Source organism: Austrofundulus limnaeus, unplaced genomic scaffold (genome assembly GCF_001266775.1).
Source record: "Austrofundulus limnaeus strain Quisiro unplaced genomic scaffold, Austrofundulus_limnaeus-1.0 Scaffold337, whole genome shotgun sequence".
In the NCBI taxonomy this organism is placed as follows: Eukaryota; Metazoa; Chordata; class Actinopteri; order Cyprinodontiformes; family Rivulidae; genus Austrofundulus; species Austrofundulus limnaeus.
In genome coordinates, this window is record NW_013952739.1 from 282,704 (window position 1) to 297,012 (window position 14,309).

Here is a 14,309-nt window from a genome sequence, read left to right on the forward strand (position 1 = left end):
TGAGTCAGGCTTGATTTTTAATAACCTTTTCCTGTTAAATAAATAAATCAAATCAAATCAAATCAAATACAATTCTCTTTTTTACAACTGGTCCCAGTGTGAACTCTTTTTTTCAGGAACTGGTTTCTGAAAACGGTTTGTTTACAAAATTCTTGTTTGTTGGACATTAAATAAACTATATTTGAGTTTATTCAGAGCTTTAAGGATTTAGTTTTTGAGTTTTAGAACATCTTTTTCTCATAAAACTGTTCCATAAACATTCATTTTGACATTCAGTTAATAAATAAGAGTTTCAGAGTTTAAGTTCTTGAACTCATTAATATCTGAATTAAAAACAGAGTTCTGGTTTTATTTTCCTGTAAAAACAAACGTATTATTTATTTATTTATTTAATTTAACATCGCCATCTGCTGGTCAATTGCAGAACTACAGGTTTTATTTGTTGGATTTGTCATCATCCATCCATCCATCCATCCATCCATCCATCCATCCATCCATCCATCCATCCATCCATCCATCCATCCAGATCCTGGAACCTTCTTCTGGTGACCTCCTGGTTGTGAGGCAGCAGCTCTACCCGCTGCTCCACAGTGCTCTCCTTCATTTATATAAAAATATTGTATGAAACTCGTGTTTGTGTTTTATACAATATTTGTACAACAGATACAGAAAATTTCATGCCAATGAAAAAAAGAAACTGGAGTTATTTTTAGTCACAAAAACAGAAAGAAAAGAAAAAAAAACAGAAGTGTTCTGGAGCAGTTCTCATCAGGTCCAGAGCTTTCTACCAGAACTGTCATGATGATACTAGAGGACTGTAGATCTGACCAAAGGGAAATAAAATCTGTAAAGATAAAAATAAATGGTGTGAACTTAACAACAAACATTTTAAAACAGAAATTTTATTATTTGCAGTAACCTGACATCCTGATTCATAAATCAAAGAAACGTTTATCCTGATTTCTGTCAACATGTGTTGATCTGCGGGTCTGCACTCAGTGTAAACAAACATGTTCTGATTTAAAGCGGGTGGCTGACCTCCATCAGGCTGGCTGCAGGTAAACAAACAAACAAATAATCAAACAAGCATACAAAAACAAAGTTTCACCTGTTTTCAGTCACTGTGGTCTTCTGTCAGGACCACATTAATCTGACGACTGTTTTTTTTTTAAATTGTTTTATTTGTTCTTATTGTTGTTTTCACATTTTAGCATTTCCTGTCTGTCAATAAGAAACTGACACATTTCTTTAGTTTTTATGTTTTATAGACGAAATTTTCAAAGATAAAAGTTTGGAAACGATTTTAGGAAATAAATAAATAAATAAATAAATAAATAAACAAATCATTCATTCATTCATTCATTCATTCATTCATTCATTCATTCATTCATTCATTCATTCGATCCTAACCGGTCCTGGACGCGTGCAGTTTGCTCCGGACCTGTAGGGGGCGCTGCTCCTCACAGTCCTACATCCGGGTCCGGGTCAGGGACCAGGATTGGTTCCTCACGCTGAAACCAGCATGGCAGCAAAGAACAGGAGGCGCAGAATGTCCGACCCGGTTCTGCCCGAAGAAGAGGTTCTGGAGCAGGAGGAGGAAGGAGGTGAGGACGAGCTGAGCCTGGACGAGGTCCTACGACTCGGAGGGACTCGGGTAAGTTCGGTTCAGTTACGAGTGTCAGAACAGTCTGTGTTGTTTGGGTCGGTTCGGACCGAAGAACCTCTGGGTTCCACAGAGTCCTGCTCGGCTGTAGATTAAAGGACTGTTTCAGTTTAAAACGAGTTTAAAGTAAACAGAGAGGAGCGGAACATCCGGGTGTTTACCGTGTTAGAAGCTCCGCCCCCTTTTACATGACAAACTTATCAGCTGTTTGAACCTTTTAATAAACTAAAGAACCTCCTCAGAGCCGGATCTTTAAGGTTCTGTGGAGAACTCAGAACCTTTGAGGCTGAACTGAACCCGGTCTGGGTTCTGAAGAACTGACCCTGGTTCTGGTTGGTCCACAGGCGGACTACATCCTGCTGTCTGCCGTCAGCGACTCCAACGAGCTCGTGGATGGAGGGAAGAAAGGCGCCATCGATGACCTGGAGGAGGGCGAGCTGCAGGCCTTCATCACCAAACTGGGCATCCGGGCCTACGCTGAGCACCAGAACATCCCAGACGGGCCCGAGGACGGTTCTGATGGTTCCGACGGGCCCGAGGACGGAGGAGACCCTGGAGGCGATGAAAAGGTCAAAGGTCATCAGGCAGCGGCAGATGAAGAACCGCCCACTCCTCAGATCAAAGACAAGAAACCCAAGAAGAAGAAAAAAGAACCGGGTTCATCCAAGACCAAGCAGAACCAGAACCTGTTTGAGTTCCAGCCCCGGCAGTTTCTGCTCATCAGACCCAGAGTGAAGTGGTTCGAGCTGGAGTACGCCTCTGAGGGCTCGTCAGAACCACAGGATCCAGTTCTGGTGAGTCGGTACCAGACTCTGGCCCAGCAGCTCTTCGAGTCCGAGGTGGACCTGTACAGAACCAAGAAGAACATGCAGAAAGGAGCCAACTCAGCCTGGATGAAGACGGTGGTGTCCTCTGGTGTGCTGGCCGACAGGATGGCGGCCATGACAGTTCTGGTCCAGGATGCCCCGGTCCACTCGTTGGACCACGTGGAGACGCTGGTGACCCTGGTGTCCAAGAAGGGCGGGCGGAGGACGGGTCTGATGGCGCTGGACACGCTGCGGGACCTGCTGCTGTCCAACCTGCTGCCGGAGCACAGGAAGCTCCGCCCCTTCGCCCAGCACCCCTTCCAGGACCTGGAGGAGCGGGCGGGCGGGAACCGGGACGCCCGGGACCGCCGCCTGGTCCTCTGGTACTTCGAGGACCGCCTGAAGGGCCTGGCGGCCCGCTTCGTGGAGGCACTGAGCGCCACGGCCCGCGACACGGTGCCGGCGGTCCGAACCAAGGCGCTAAGCTCCGCCTACCAGCTGCTGAGCGAGCGGCCCGAGCAGGAGCGGGCCCTGCTGGGCCAGGTGGTCAACAAGCTGGGAGACCCCGCCTACAAGATGGCCGCCAAGGCCTCGCACCTGCTGGAGCTGCTGCTGCGGCGCCACCCCAACATGAAGGCGGCGGTGTGCGAGGAGGTGGAGCGCCTCCTGTTCCGGCCCAACCTCGGCGCCAAGGCCCGGTACTACGCCGTGTGCTTCCTGAACCAGGTGGTCCTGAGCCACGAGGAGTCCGGGCTGGCGGCCCGCCTCCTCGCCCTCTACTTCTCCTTCTTCCAGACCTGCATCAAAACCGGATCCGTGGAGTCCAAGATGCTCAGCGCCCTGCTGTCCGGCGTCAACCGGGCCTACCCGTACGCCGGCGCCGGGGACCAGAAGGTCAAGGAGCAGCTGGAGACCCTGTTCCGGGTGGTCCACCTGGCCCGCTTCAACACGGCCGTGCAGGCTCTGATGCTGCTCTTCCAGGTTCTGGACTCGCAGCAGAGTCTGTCGGACCGCTTCTATGTGACCCTGTACAGGTAGGACCGCTGATCCGGGTCTGCAGAACCCGTACCGGACCCCGCTCAGGCTAAAGGTTCTTGTTGTCCTGTGCAGGAAGCTTCTGGACCCGGGTCTGTCAGGCTCCTCCAGGCAGAACCTGTTCCTGAACCTGCTCTACAAGTCCATGAAGTCGGACGTGGCGCCGAGGCGGGTCCGGGCCTTCATCAAGAGGCTGCTGCAGGTCGGCGCCGAGCAGAACCCCAGCTTCACCTGCGGGGCGCTCTTCCTGGTCTCTGAGGTTCTGAAGGCCAAACCGGGCCTGAAGGTTCTGCTGCAGGAGGCCGGGGTGAGTATACCAGTCTGGGTCTGCTCTGGACCTGGTCTGAACTGGTTCTGAAGCCAAAACCTTGTGTGATGTAGCTTGAACCGGGTCAGAACCGGTCCAGAACATTGATTAATGGTTCTGTTGGGTTCTGCAGGTCGGGGAGGATGAGGAGGATTTTAAAGACCTTTCAGAGGACATGAGTGATGAAGAGGAGAAGTTTGTGGATGCAGACAGAACCGAAGACGGGTCGGGTCCAGCAGGGGGCAAACCCACAGCATCATGGGTCCATCACCAGAACCTGGAAGGTGTGTGGTTCTGATCCGTGTTGGACAGGTTTTATGGCTGAGACTGAGACCAGAACCACCTGATGGTCCTGGTTCTGGTGTTTAACGGTTCTGGTTCTGATGTTTGGGTTCTTCTTGCAGGACGCAGGAGTTCTCAGAACTACGACCCGCTGCACAGAAACCCGTTGTTCTGCGGCGCCGATCACGCCTCCTTATGGGAACTGCACAGGGTGAGAACCGAGCCCAGAGTTCTGACCCGAGCCGGGTCGTTGGGTTGGTATTGTTCTTGTTTTGAACCGGGTCATGTGTGTTTCTGCAGCTGGCTCAGAACTTCCACCCGTCTGTGGCGCTGTTCGCTAAAACCCTCCTGCAGGTAAAGCCCCGCCTCCACACCTAGCAGGACCCAGATCCTGTAGAACCGGGTCTTCCTCTGGTAAACCCGGTTAACGTGGTTCTGCTCCACAGGGAGACTCCATACAGTACTCTGGAGACCCGCTCCAGGACTTCACCCTCATCAGGTTTTTGGACCGGTTCGTTTTCAGGAACCCCAAACAGCTGAAGGGAAAACGTAAGTCCTAGACCGGTCTGGTACCGGTCCGGTTTTCAAGGAAACACCTGTGTTTTGATTGACAGCTGATTGTTTAGACCTGGACTGGGTCAGACACCAAGCTGTGGTTTTGATTGGGTTGTCCAGGTCCAGTCATCAGGTTTAGTCCAGGTGGTTCTGGTTCTGGTTCTGGTTCTGATGTTTGTTCTGTTTTGATCAGAAAACACAGACTCTGTGGTGCTGAGACCCAAACAGAGGACTCCTGTGAACCCCCTACCAGGTGAGACCGGTTCCACGCGGACCACAACAAGTCTGACATCAGCTGACTGTCCTCCTGTCTCACACTGTCCTCCTGTCTCACACTGTCCTCCTATCTCACTCTGTCCTGTCGTCTCCTGTCTCACTCTGTCCTCCTGTCTCACTCTGTCCTCCTGTCTCACTCTGTCCTCCTGTCTCACTCTGTCCTCCTGTCTCACTCTGTCCTATCGTCTCCTGTCTCACTCTGTCCTCCTGTCTCACTCTGTCCTGTCTCACTCTGTCCTCCTGTCGTCTCCTGTCTCACTCTGTCCTCCTGTCGTCTCCTGTCTCACTTTGTCCTCCTGTCTCACTTTGTCCTCCTGTCTCACTCTGTCCTATCGTCTCCTGTCTCACTCTGTCCTCCTGTCGTCTCCTGTCTCACTTTGTCCTCCTGTCTCACTCTGTCCTATCATCTCCTGTCTCACTCTGTCCTCCTGTCGTCTCCTGTCTCACTTTGTCCTCCTGTCTCACGTTGTCCTATCGTCTCCTGTCTCACTCTGTCCTCCTGTCGTCTCCTGTCTCACTCTGTCCTCCTGTCGTCTCCTGTCTCACTCTGTCCTCCTGTCGTCTCCTGTCTCACTTTGTCCTCCTGTCTCACTCTGTCCTATCGTCTCCTGTCTCACTCTGTCCTCCTGTCGTCTCCTGTCTCACTCTGTCCTGTCGTCTCCTGTCTCACTTTGTCCTCCTGTCTCACTTTGTCCTATCGTCTCCTGTCTCACTCTGTCCTCCTGTTGTCTCCTGTCTCACTCTGTCCTCCTGTTGTCTCCTGTCTCACTTTGTCCTCCTGTCTCTGTCCTCCTGTCGTCTCCTGTCTCACACTGTCCTCCTGTCTCACTCTGTCCTGTCGTCTCCTGTCTCACTCTGTCCTCCTGTCATCTCCTGTCTCACTCTGTCCTCCTGTCTTCTCTTGTCTCACTCTGTCCTCCTGTCTCCTCTTGTCTCACTCTGTCCTGTCCTTTCCTGTCTCACTCTGTCCTCCTGTCGTCTCTTGCCTCACTCTGTTCTCGTCTCACGCTGTCCTCCTGTCTCAGTCTGACCTCTATCATCTCCTGTCTTACTCTGTCCTCCTGTCGTCTCTTGTCTCACTCCGTTTTCTGTCGTCTTCTGTCTCACTCTGTCCTGTCGTCTCCTGTCTCACTCTGTCCTCCTGTCATCTCCTGTCTCACTCTGTCCTCCTGTCATCTCCTGTCTCACTCTGTTCTCTTGTCTCACTCTGTCCTCCTGTCTCACTCTGTCCTCTGTCCTCCTGTCGTCTCCTGTCTCACTCTGTCCTCCTGTCTCACTCTGTCCTCCTGTCATCTCCTGTCTCACTCTGTCCTCCTGTGTCACTCTGTTCTCTTGTCTCACTCTGTCCTCCTGTCTCACTCTGTTCTCTTGTCTCACTCTGTCCTCCTGTCTCACTCTGTGCTCTTGTCTCACTCTGTCCTCCTGTCTCACTCTGTCCTCTGTCCTCCTGTCTCACTCTGTCCTCCTGTCTCACTCTGTCCTCCTGTCATCTCCTGTCTCACTCTGTCCTCCTGTCTCACTCTGTCCTCTGTCATCTCCTGTCTCACTCTGTCCTCTCCTGTCTCACTCTGTCCTCTGTCATCTCCTGTCTCACTCTGTCCTCTCCTGTCTCACTCTGTCCTCTGTCCTCCTGTCGTCTCCTGTCTCACTCTGTCCTCCTGTCTCACTCTGTCCTCTTGTCCTCTTGTTAGTCAACTGTCCCGAGTTCCTGTCCAGGGATGAGAGTCAGATTCGTGTTGATGAAATCTTCTTTCACCGGTGAGTCTCAGACGTCACAATGGACTCTTTGAAAGTGGTTCTGGTCCGGTTCTGACCCTGTTCTGGTTTGGTTCTTTCTCTCCAGCTTCTTTAAGAAAAGGCAGCAGGAGAAACAGAGCCGGCAGCCGAGGAGAGATGGAGACAATGAGAGCGTGGAGGACGTGGACGATGACGAGTTTGAGAAAGTTCTGGGTGAGTTCAGATCAAATATTTTACTAACAGACAGCGGATCACTGAACCACAGGATCACAGGTCTCTCTGGTCTCTGATGGGTCATGTTCTCTGCTCCAGATTCAGCTGAAGGAGACTCGTACTTCACAGACGTGGCTGAAGATCTGGACTTCGCTGGGTAGGTCCCTCCTCTTCCTCTCTCATCATCATCACCCTCTTCCTCTCTCATCATCATCACCCTCCTCTTCCTCTCATCATCACCCTCCTCTTCCTTTCCTCCTCTTCCTCATCATCACCTTCCTCTCTCATCACCCTCCTCTTCCTCTCTCATCATCATCACCCTCCTCTTCCTTTCCTCCTCTTCCTCTCTCATCACCCTCCTCTTCCTCTCTCATCATCATCACCCTCATCTTCCTCTCTCATCACCCTCCTCTTCCTCTCTCATCATAATCACCCTCCTCTTCCTCTCTCATCATAATCACCCTCCTCTTCCTCTCTCATCATCACCCTCCTCTTCCTCTCCTCCTCTTCCTCATCATCACCTTCCTCTCTCATCATCATCACCCTCTTCCTCTCTCATCATCATCACCCTCCTCTTCCTTTCCTCCTCTTCCTCTCTCATCACCCTCCTCTTCCTCTCTCATCATCATCACCCTCCTCTTCCTTTCCTCCTCTTCCTCTCTCATCACCCTCCTCTTCCTCTCTCACCATCATCGCCCTCCTCTTCCTCTCTCATCATCATCACCCTCCTCTTCCTCTCCTCCTCTTCCTCATCATCACCTTCCTCTCTCATCATCACCCTCTTCCTCTCTCATCACCGCCCTCCTCTTCCTCTCTCATCATCATCACCCTCCTCTTCCTCTCTCATCATCGCCCTCCTCTTCCTCAGGAACGTGAAGGGGAAGACGGGGAAGAAGAAAGGGGACGAGTCAGACATGGACGACTCAGATGTGGACGAGTTGGACGATGAAGAGGTGTCTCTGGGCAGCATGGATGAGGAAGACTTTGGTGACGAACTGGAGGAGGAAGGAGGAACCTTCATGGATCCTAATGAAGATGATGGTAGGAAATGGTCCGGTCCTTGTCTGTACTCAGTGGGTTTTATTGGACCCAGGTGGTCTCTGTGCTGGTTCTTCTGAAACCAGTTTTTTGTTCTTGTTCAGATCCAGAGCTGGAGGAGGAAGAGGAGGAGGGTGGTCAGTATGATCCTAACATCTTCATCATTTCATTGTGTTCTTTAGAAACAAACTGGTTTTATCTTCAGGTTCAGACGAGCAGATGGACGTTCCTGATGTGGTTCCTCAGTCCCAGAAGAAGAAGAGGAAGTTCTCTGAGCAGCGGAACCTCTCCGGTTCTTCAGGTTTGTAAATTTATGTAGATTTGTTAGTGGTACAGTTCTGTGGAGAACCTTTGAACTTTGTCAGTTCTGTAGAGAACCTTGGAACTTTGTCGGTTCTGTAGAGAACCTTTGAACTTTGGCGGTTTTGTGGAGAATCTTTGAACTTTGTCGGTTCTGTAGAGAACCTTGGAACTTTGTCGGTTCTGAACTTTGTCGGTTCTGTGGAGAACCTTTTGAACTTTGTCGGTTCNCCTTTTGAACTTTGTTGGTTCTGTGGAGAACCTTTTGAACTTTGTCAGTTCTGTAGAGAACCTTTGAACTGTTGGTTCTATAGAGAACCTTTGAACTGTCAGTTCTGTAGAGAACCTTTGAACTTTGTCGGTTCTGTAGAGAACCTTGGAACTTTGTCGGTTCTGTAGAGAACCTTTGAACTTTGTCGGTTCTGTGGAGAACCTTTGAACTTTGTCGGTTCTGTAGAGAACCTTGGAACTTTGTCGGTTCTGTAGAGAACCTTGGAACTTTGTCGGTTCTGTAGAGAACCTTTGAACTTTCTTGGCTCTGTAGAGAACCTTTGAACTTTGTCGGTTCTGTGGAGAACCTTTTGAACTTTGTCGGTTCTGTAGAGAACCTTTGAACTTTCTTGGCTCTGTAGAGAACCTTCGAACTTTGTCGGTTCTCTGGAGAACCTTCGAACTTTGTCGGTTCTCTGGAGAACCTTCGAACTTTGTCGGTTCTCTGGAGAACCTTTGAACTTTGTCGGTTCTGTGGAGAACCTTTTGAACTTTGTCGGTTCTGTAGAGAACCTTTGAACTTTCTTGGCTCTGTAGAGAACCTTTGAACTTTGTCGGTTCTGTGGAGAACCTTTTGAACTTTGTCGGTTCTGTAGAGAACCTTTGAACTTTCTTGGCTCTGTAGAGAACCTTTGAACTTTGTCGGTTCTGTGGAGAACCTTTTGAACTTTGTTGGTTCTGTGGAGAACCTTTTGAACTTTGTCAGTTCTGTGGAGAACCTTTGAACTATCGGTTCTGTAGAGAACCTTTGAACTGTCGGTTCTATAGAGAACCTTTGAACTGTCAGTTCTGTAGAGAACCTTTGAACTGTCAGTTCTGTAGAGAACCTTTGAACTGTCAGTTCTGTAGAAAACCTTTGAACTTTGTCGGTTCTGTGGAGAACCTTCGAACTTTGTCGGTTCTGTGGAGAACCTTCGAACTTTGTCGGTTCTGTGGAGAACCTTTGAACTTTGTCGGTTCTGTGGAGAACCTTTGAACCTTGATGGTTCTGTAGAGAACCTTTGAACTTTAACTTCTTGGATTGTTTCAGGTTCCACTAAAGGAAAGAAGTTGAAGAAAGGAGCAGCAGCCATGTTTGCTTCAGCTGAGGAGGTGAGGCAGTTTTCTGTTCAGCTGACGACACGAACACTTTCATCAAATCTAATTAACGTTTTAATTTATAATTTTGTGTATATGTACTTGTATATGTGTATAAATACTTGTATATGTGTATAAATACTTGTACATGTATGTATTTGCATGTCTTTCTTTAGTTCGGCTTGCTTCTGGATGAAAACACCAACTCCAGATTCAGCATCGGCCTGAACGCCATGGCAACCAGTGATAAAGCAGGTAGGACCTGAAGCTTGACCTTTGACCTGTCAGCAGACAGGAAGGGTCTTTCCCGATCTGTGGCTCCTCCCTCGCCCTACACACTACACTCACTGCGAAGCCCCCTTGCAGCTGAACTGAGCGTCTAGAAGACGTTTTGTTTAGGGCTGCACCGATTAATCGACAACTAATCGATTATTAAAATAATCGATGACTAATTTAATAATGGATTGTTTTCCTTTTTTTTTGTTCTTTACTTTTTCTCTCCAAACTGCTTTGACACCTTCCACTGCCACATCTRCCTTTCTGTCCTTGACACACATGCACAGTAGTGGTACATGGGGTAGGCCGTGGACGTCACAAGTAGGGCTGCACCGATTAGTTGAAATAATCGATGACGTCGATTATGTAAATTTGTCGACGCAGATTTTTTATTATCAATTCGCTGTATTACATAACCACCAGGTGAATGTTCAGGCAATTCCATTTCGGTTCCTAAATGCATCATTGCGACCGTATTGGCATAAGAGCGGTGAGTTTTCCATGCTTGTCCTGAACGCAGCATCACAAGAGCGTAATGACATCAGCAGCTGCTGCTTCAGTTCAGTCTGAAGCTTGAAAACAACCTCGCAGCTCCTGGAGTAAAATTTACCAAACAGACCGCCTCTGAATTATCTGGTGGATTAATTAATTATCTTGTGAACACGACGTTTGCTTGCTCAAAGTAAATAAAGTACCACCACTTTATTTACTTCATCCACCATTAAACAGAGACCGGTGTTAGGTCGAGCTGCGTTCCCCCATCAGACGGTTCCCCCATCAGATGGTTCCCCCATCAGACGGTTCCCCCATCAGACGGTTCCCCCATCAGACGGTTCCCCCATCAGATGGTTCCCCCATCAGACGGTTCCCCCAGCGTCTCAAACAACAGAGGAGCTTCCCGACACACGTCTGACCTAAAGAGCACAAGCAGCCAACAAGTGTTGGACGTGTTCTGGATGTTCAAAACGTAGCTTAAATACCTTTTATTAATTTTAACTGCATCCTCTTTTGTTTATTTGATTTAAACTTATTTGCCTTCCATGGACCTCCATCACATAATGTTTCTAGCAGGGAAATGACATCAATAGAAACACGTGGAGCTGGATTTTAATTTGTACAATAAGACAAAACAGTCTTGTTGTTTTCAACAGTTTTCACCTTAAAGAAATAAATTACACAACTGATGTTACAATACAAAGAGTTGGATGTTGTCTTTATATTTGTTAAATTTTATATATTGAGAAATATGTTAAATAAAAAATAATAAATAAATGTTTATTATAGTTTTTCCAGAGTGACTTGAATTTTGCATGATTTAGTTCATTTGTTAGATTGTTAACATCTTGCACTATATTTCTTTTAGTTGAATTTTATATGCTTTGGTTGACATTTTATGTTGATGTTAAATCTTTTAAGTTTTTTTGTTAAAGAATTGACTCTAGAGTGCATATTTTGTGTTCATGAAAAAACGATTACAGAAAATATTACATTAAAGAACTGTTCTTGTTAATTTGATGAAAACATTTTAAATTTCCAGTGCACTCACATCAGAATAACGTATAGATTTGTTGTTAGAATAATCGATTAATCAAAAAAATAATCGTTGGATTAATCGATTAGAAAATAATCGTTTGGTACAGCACTAGTTTTGTTTGATAAAACAAAAAAAATATTTAATTAGGCCCACATTTTAGTTTTCAGATATGACTATGTGTAACAATGTTTGTTGTCAAAATAATTGCACTTTTAATATTTTTTTATCATTTATTTACCTTTTCTTTATTTTAAAAATTTTCCTTTCTCCTTTTTTATGTGGACCGTGGTTCTGTGTCATTAAATTTGAATTGATTATGATTTTTATATCCTTTGTAAAATTATATTTGTTGGTGAGGTGTTTACTTACTAAATATGTGTATAAAAACATATGTGGAACTTGTATTTATACGTCCCGTCCTCCTTGTCGACCACTATTTGGTGCTGCTCAAGTCTGCATTAGATGCCGACTCGCTGTGGAGGGTTTAATAAGCCACTCCCACTCGTACCTGATTGGTTTCGGATGGGACTTAATATGGCCAACCCTCAGCGGGCACTACAGAGTGAGTAGTGTGAGGGTGTAGCCACTGACTGGGAAAGGCCCACAGTGAGGTGTACTGACCTGATGCTTGACCTCTGTTGTTGGTTCTGTATAAATCTGATTATTAAACATTTTAACTCATTAAATACAGAAAAGCTGAAGGAAAAAATTTGATGTTTTCAAAACATTTTATTAAAATGATCTTATTCACATGAACATGTTGGACTTATCAGGACCAGGAACCAGTGCCCTGTGTTCCAGGTTTAGGTAGACCTTCTGGTACCTGCAGAAATCTGATGGTTCTGGTCTGGTCTGTGCAGGTCTGAAGCAGCTTAAGTGGGAGGCTCAGAGGGACGCCTGGATCCACGGCCGCGACGACAAGACTCTGCGCCGGAAGAAGACCTCCTTCAACAGGAGGAAGGCCGTGGGCTCAGCCCGGAAGTTCAGGAAGAGGAAGTAGTTCCTGACGCTGGACTCCTCAGTCCTGTTTGGTCGACCAGACCTGGCGGTCCAACTCACGGGTCCCGTAGACCCCGGCCATCTCATTGGAGCGATAATAAACTGGGACAGAAGCAGAAAATCAGCTGTTTGTTCTGGAAAAGTAGAACTTTCTTTGTCTTCAGAATCAAAGTTTTTATGAATATCCTGGTTCTTCTGGGACCAAGTCCAGTTCTGAGACCTGAGTCCACAGTCCAGCTGAAAAACTTGTAATATTCAGTCTTTGTAATAAAACTGTTATGTTGAAGCTACAGTTCCATCCTAGGCTCTGTTCCACAATAAAAACCATCAGCAGGTGGAGCCTGGACCAAGACCCCAAGACCAACAAAAACTGAACAACAGAGTTGAATGTGACCAGGAACCTGCAGACAAGACCTGCATCTGAAAACACCAGTCTGTCCTCAGCTAACTCCTCAGACCACCAGGCAGTGGTGGACAAATTACTCAACTCTAGTACTTGAGAGTAAAAATATTGATACTCAGGGTCAAATCTACTCTTCAAGTAAAAGTTACTCGGTCAAAAATCTACTCAAGTTAAAGTACTGAAGTACTTACTTTTGAAAATACTTAAGTATTAAAATTTACATGAATTTAAAAAGTATTTAAAAGTGCAAATTAAATTTTCTAATATCAGTACATTGCTGTATTTTCAGAGTGATTTTACAGAACCTTATAACTCAGAAACCACCTGATGTACTGACACATTGACCACTGTGGTACAAATTCACCACCTGTAAAGACTTCTGCTTAAAAATACAATAAAGTGAGTGATGAGTTCTTAAATGCAGAAATGTAGTTTATCTGCAGTGAACCCATAAGATACTTAAACTGATAAAACTATTTTTCAGTCCTAAAATCTCCAAACATGGAGCTGAGATATGACCATGGGTGCTCTGGTTTCTCTACTTTCCAATCGTCTCCATTGCTGGGTTCTGTTTGAAATGGAGGAGGAGCTCAGACTCATCTCACAACCATTAATGAAGATGATTTAATTCCAAATCTATCCCAGGTGTGAGCTACGACTGTGAATGGTTCCCCCTTGTGAGGAACAGTGTGGCCATGGTTACATTTCAAGAAAGAAAAACAGCAACAGCAGACCAAAGCTATGCTGAACCAAAAGTAACAAGTAACTAAAAGCTTCCTAAAAATGTAGTGGAGTCAAGTATAATATTTGTCTTTGAAATGTAGTGGAGTGAAAGTAACAAGAACCCCAAAAATAATTACTCAAGTAAAGTACTCAAAAAATGTACTTAAGGACAGTACTCAAGTAAATGTACTCCATTACTGTCCACCACTGCCACCAGGGTAGATCCTGGTCTAATGTAGACCTCAGACCACCAACAAACTCAAGAGTCCTTAGACATTAGGTTTGTGTGGAACCACAGGTTCACATGTAGCTGAAAACTGAAGACTTGGACCTGGTTCTCATCAAAACCTGGTCCAGTAGGATCTGCTTACCTTCCAGGGCTAAAGGGAACCGCTTGTTCACCGTGTTCCTGAAATCTGCAGGAGTCAAACAAAGAGGAAGTGTCAGCAGCGTTTCCTATGGTTCTAAAGGACTGGTCTATGGTTCTATGGGACTGGTCTATGGTTCTATAGGACAGGTCTATGGTTCTATAGGACAGGTCTATGGTTCTAAAGGACTGGTCTATGGTTCTAAAGGTCTGGTCTATGGTTCTGAAGGTCTGGTCTATGGTTCTGAAGGTCTGGTCACTGGATCTATAGGACTGGTCTATGGTTCTGTAGGACTGGTCTATGGTTCTATAGAACTGGTCTATGGTTCTATAGGATTGACCAATGGTTCTATGGGACTGGTCTGTGGTTCTATGGGACTGGTCCATGGTTCTATAGGACTGGTCTATGGTTCTATAGGACTGGTCTATTTTTCTATAGGACTGGTCT

The 14,309-nt window shown here is 46.6% G+C and overlaps 1 protein-coding gene across 2 annotated transcripts; it reads left to right on the forward strand.

The window, feature by feature from the left end:
- Positions 1-1,459: 1,459 nt before the first annotated feature.
- Positions 1,460-12,658, forward strand: cebpz (CCAAT enhancer binding protein zeta). 2 transcript variants are annotated; one of them, XM_014022650.1, is made up of 17 exons: positions 1,460-1,654; positions 2,008-3,503; positions 3,580-3,811; positions 3,945-4,095; positions 4,216-4,304; positions 4,394-4,447; positions 4,540-4,642; positions 4,842-4,901; positions 6,616-6,682; positions 6,768-6,874; positions 6,974-7,031; positions 7,743-7,915; positions 8,017-8,049; positions 8,118-8,213; positions 9,513-9,574; positions 9,736-9,814; positions 12,230-12,658. In XM_014022650.1, the coding sequence occupies exons 1-17, from the start codon at positions 1,523-1,525 to the stop codon at positions 12,367-12,369; spliced, it is 3,132 nt and encodes a 1,043-aa protein (XP_013878104.1). In that variant the 5' UTR covers positions 1,460-1,522; the 3' UTR covers positions 12,370-12,658. The 2 variants fall into 2 exon arrangements, with proteins under 2 accessions (XP_013878104.1, XP_013878105.1); XM_014022651.1 differs by having other exon boundaries at positions 8,124-8,213.
- Positions 12,659-14,309: the final 1,651 nt, after the last annotated feature.

Coding starts and splice junctions, on each gene's coding strand:
- cebpz (XM_014022650.1), top strand. CDS start 1,523: ATGGCAGCAAAGAACAGGAGGCGCAGAATGTCCGACCCGGTTCTGCCC. Junction 1,655..2,007: donor TACGACTCGGAGGGACTCGG/GTAAGTTCGGTT, acceptor GTTGGTCCACAG/GCGGACTACATCCTGCTGTC. Junction 3,812..3,944: donor TTCTGCTGCAGGAGGCCGGG/GTGAGTATACCA, acceptor TGGGTTCTGCAG/GTCGGGGAGGATGAGGAGGA.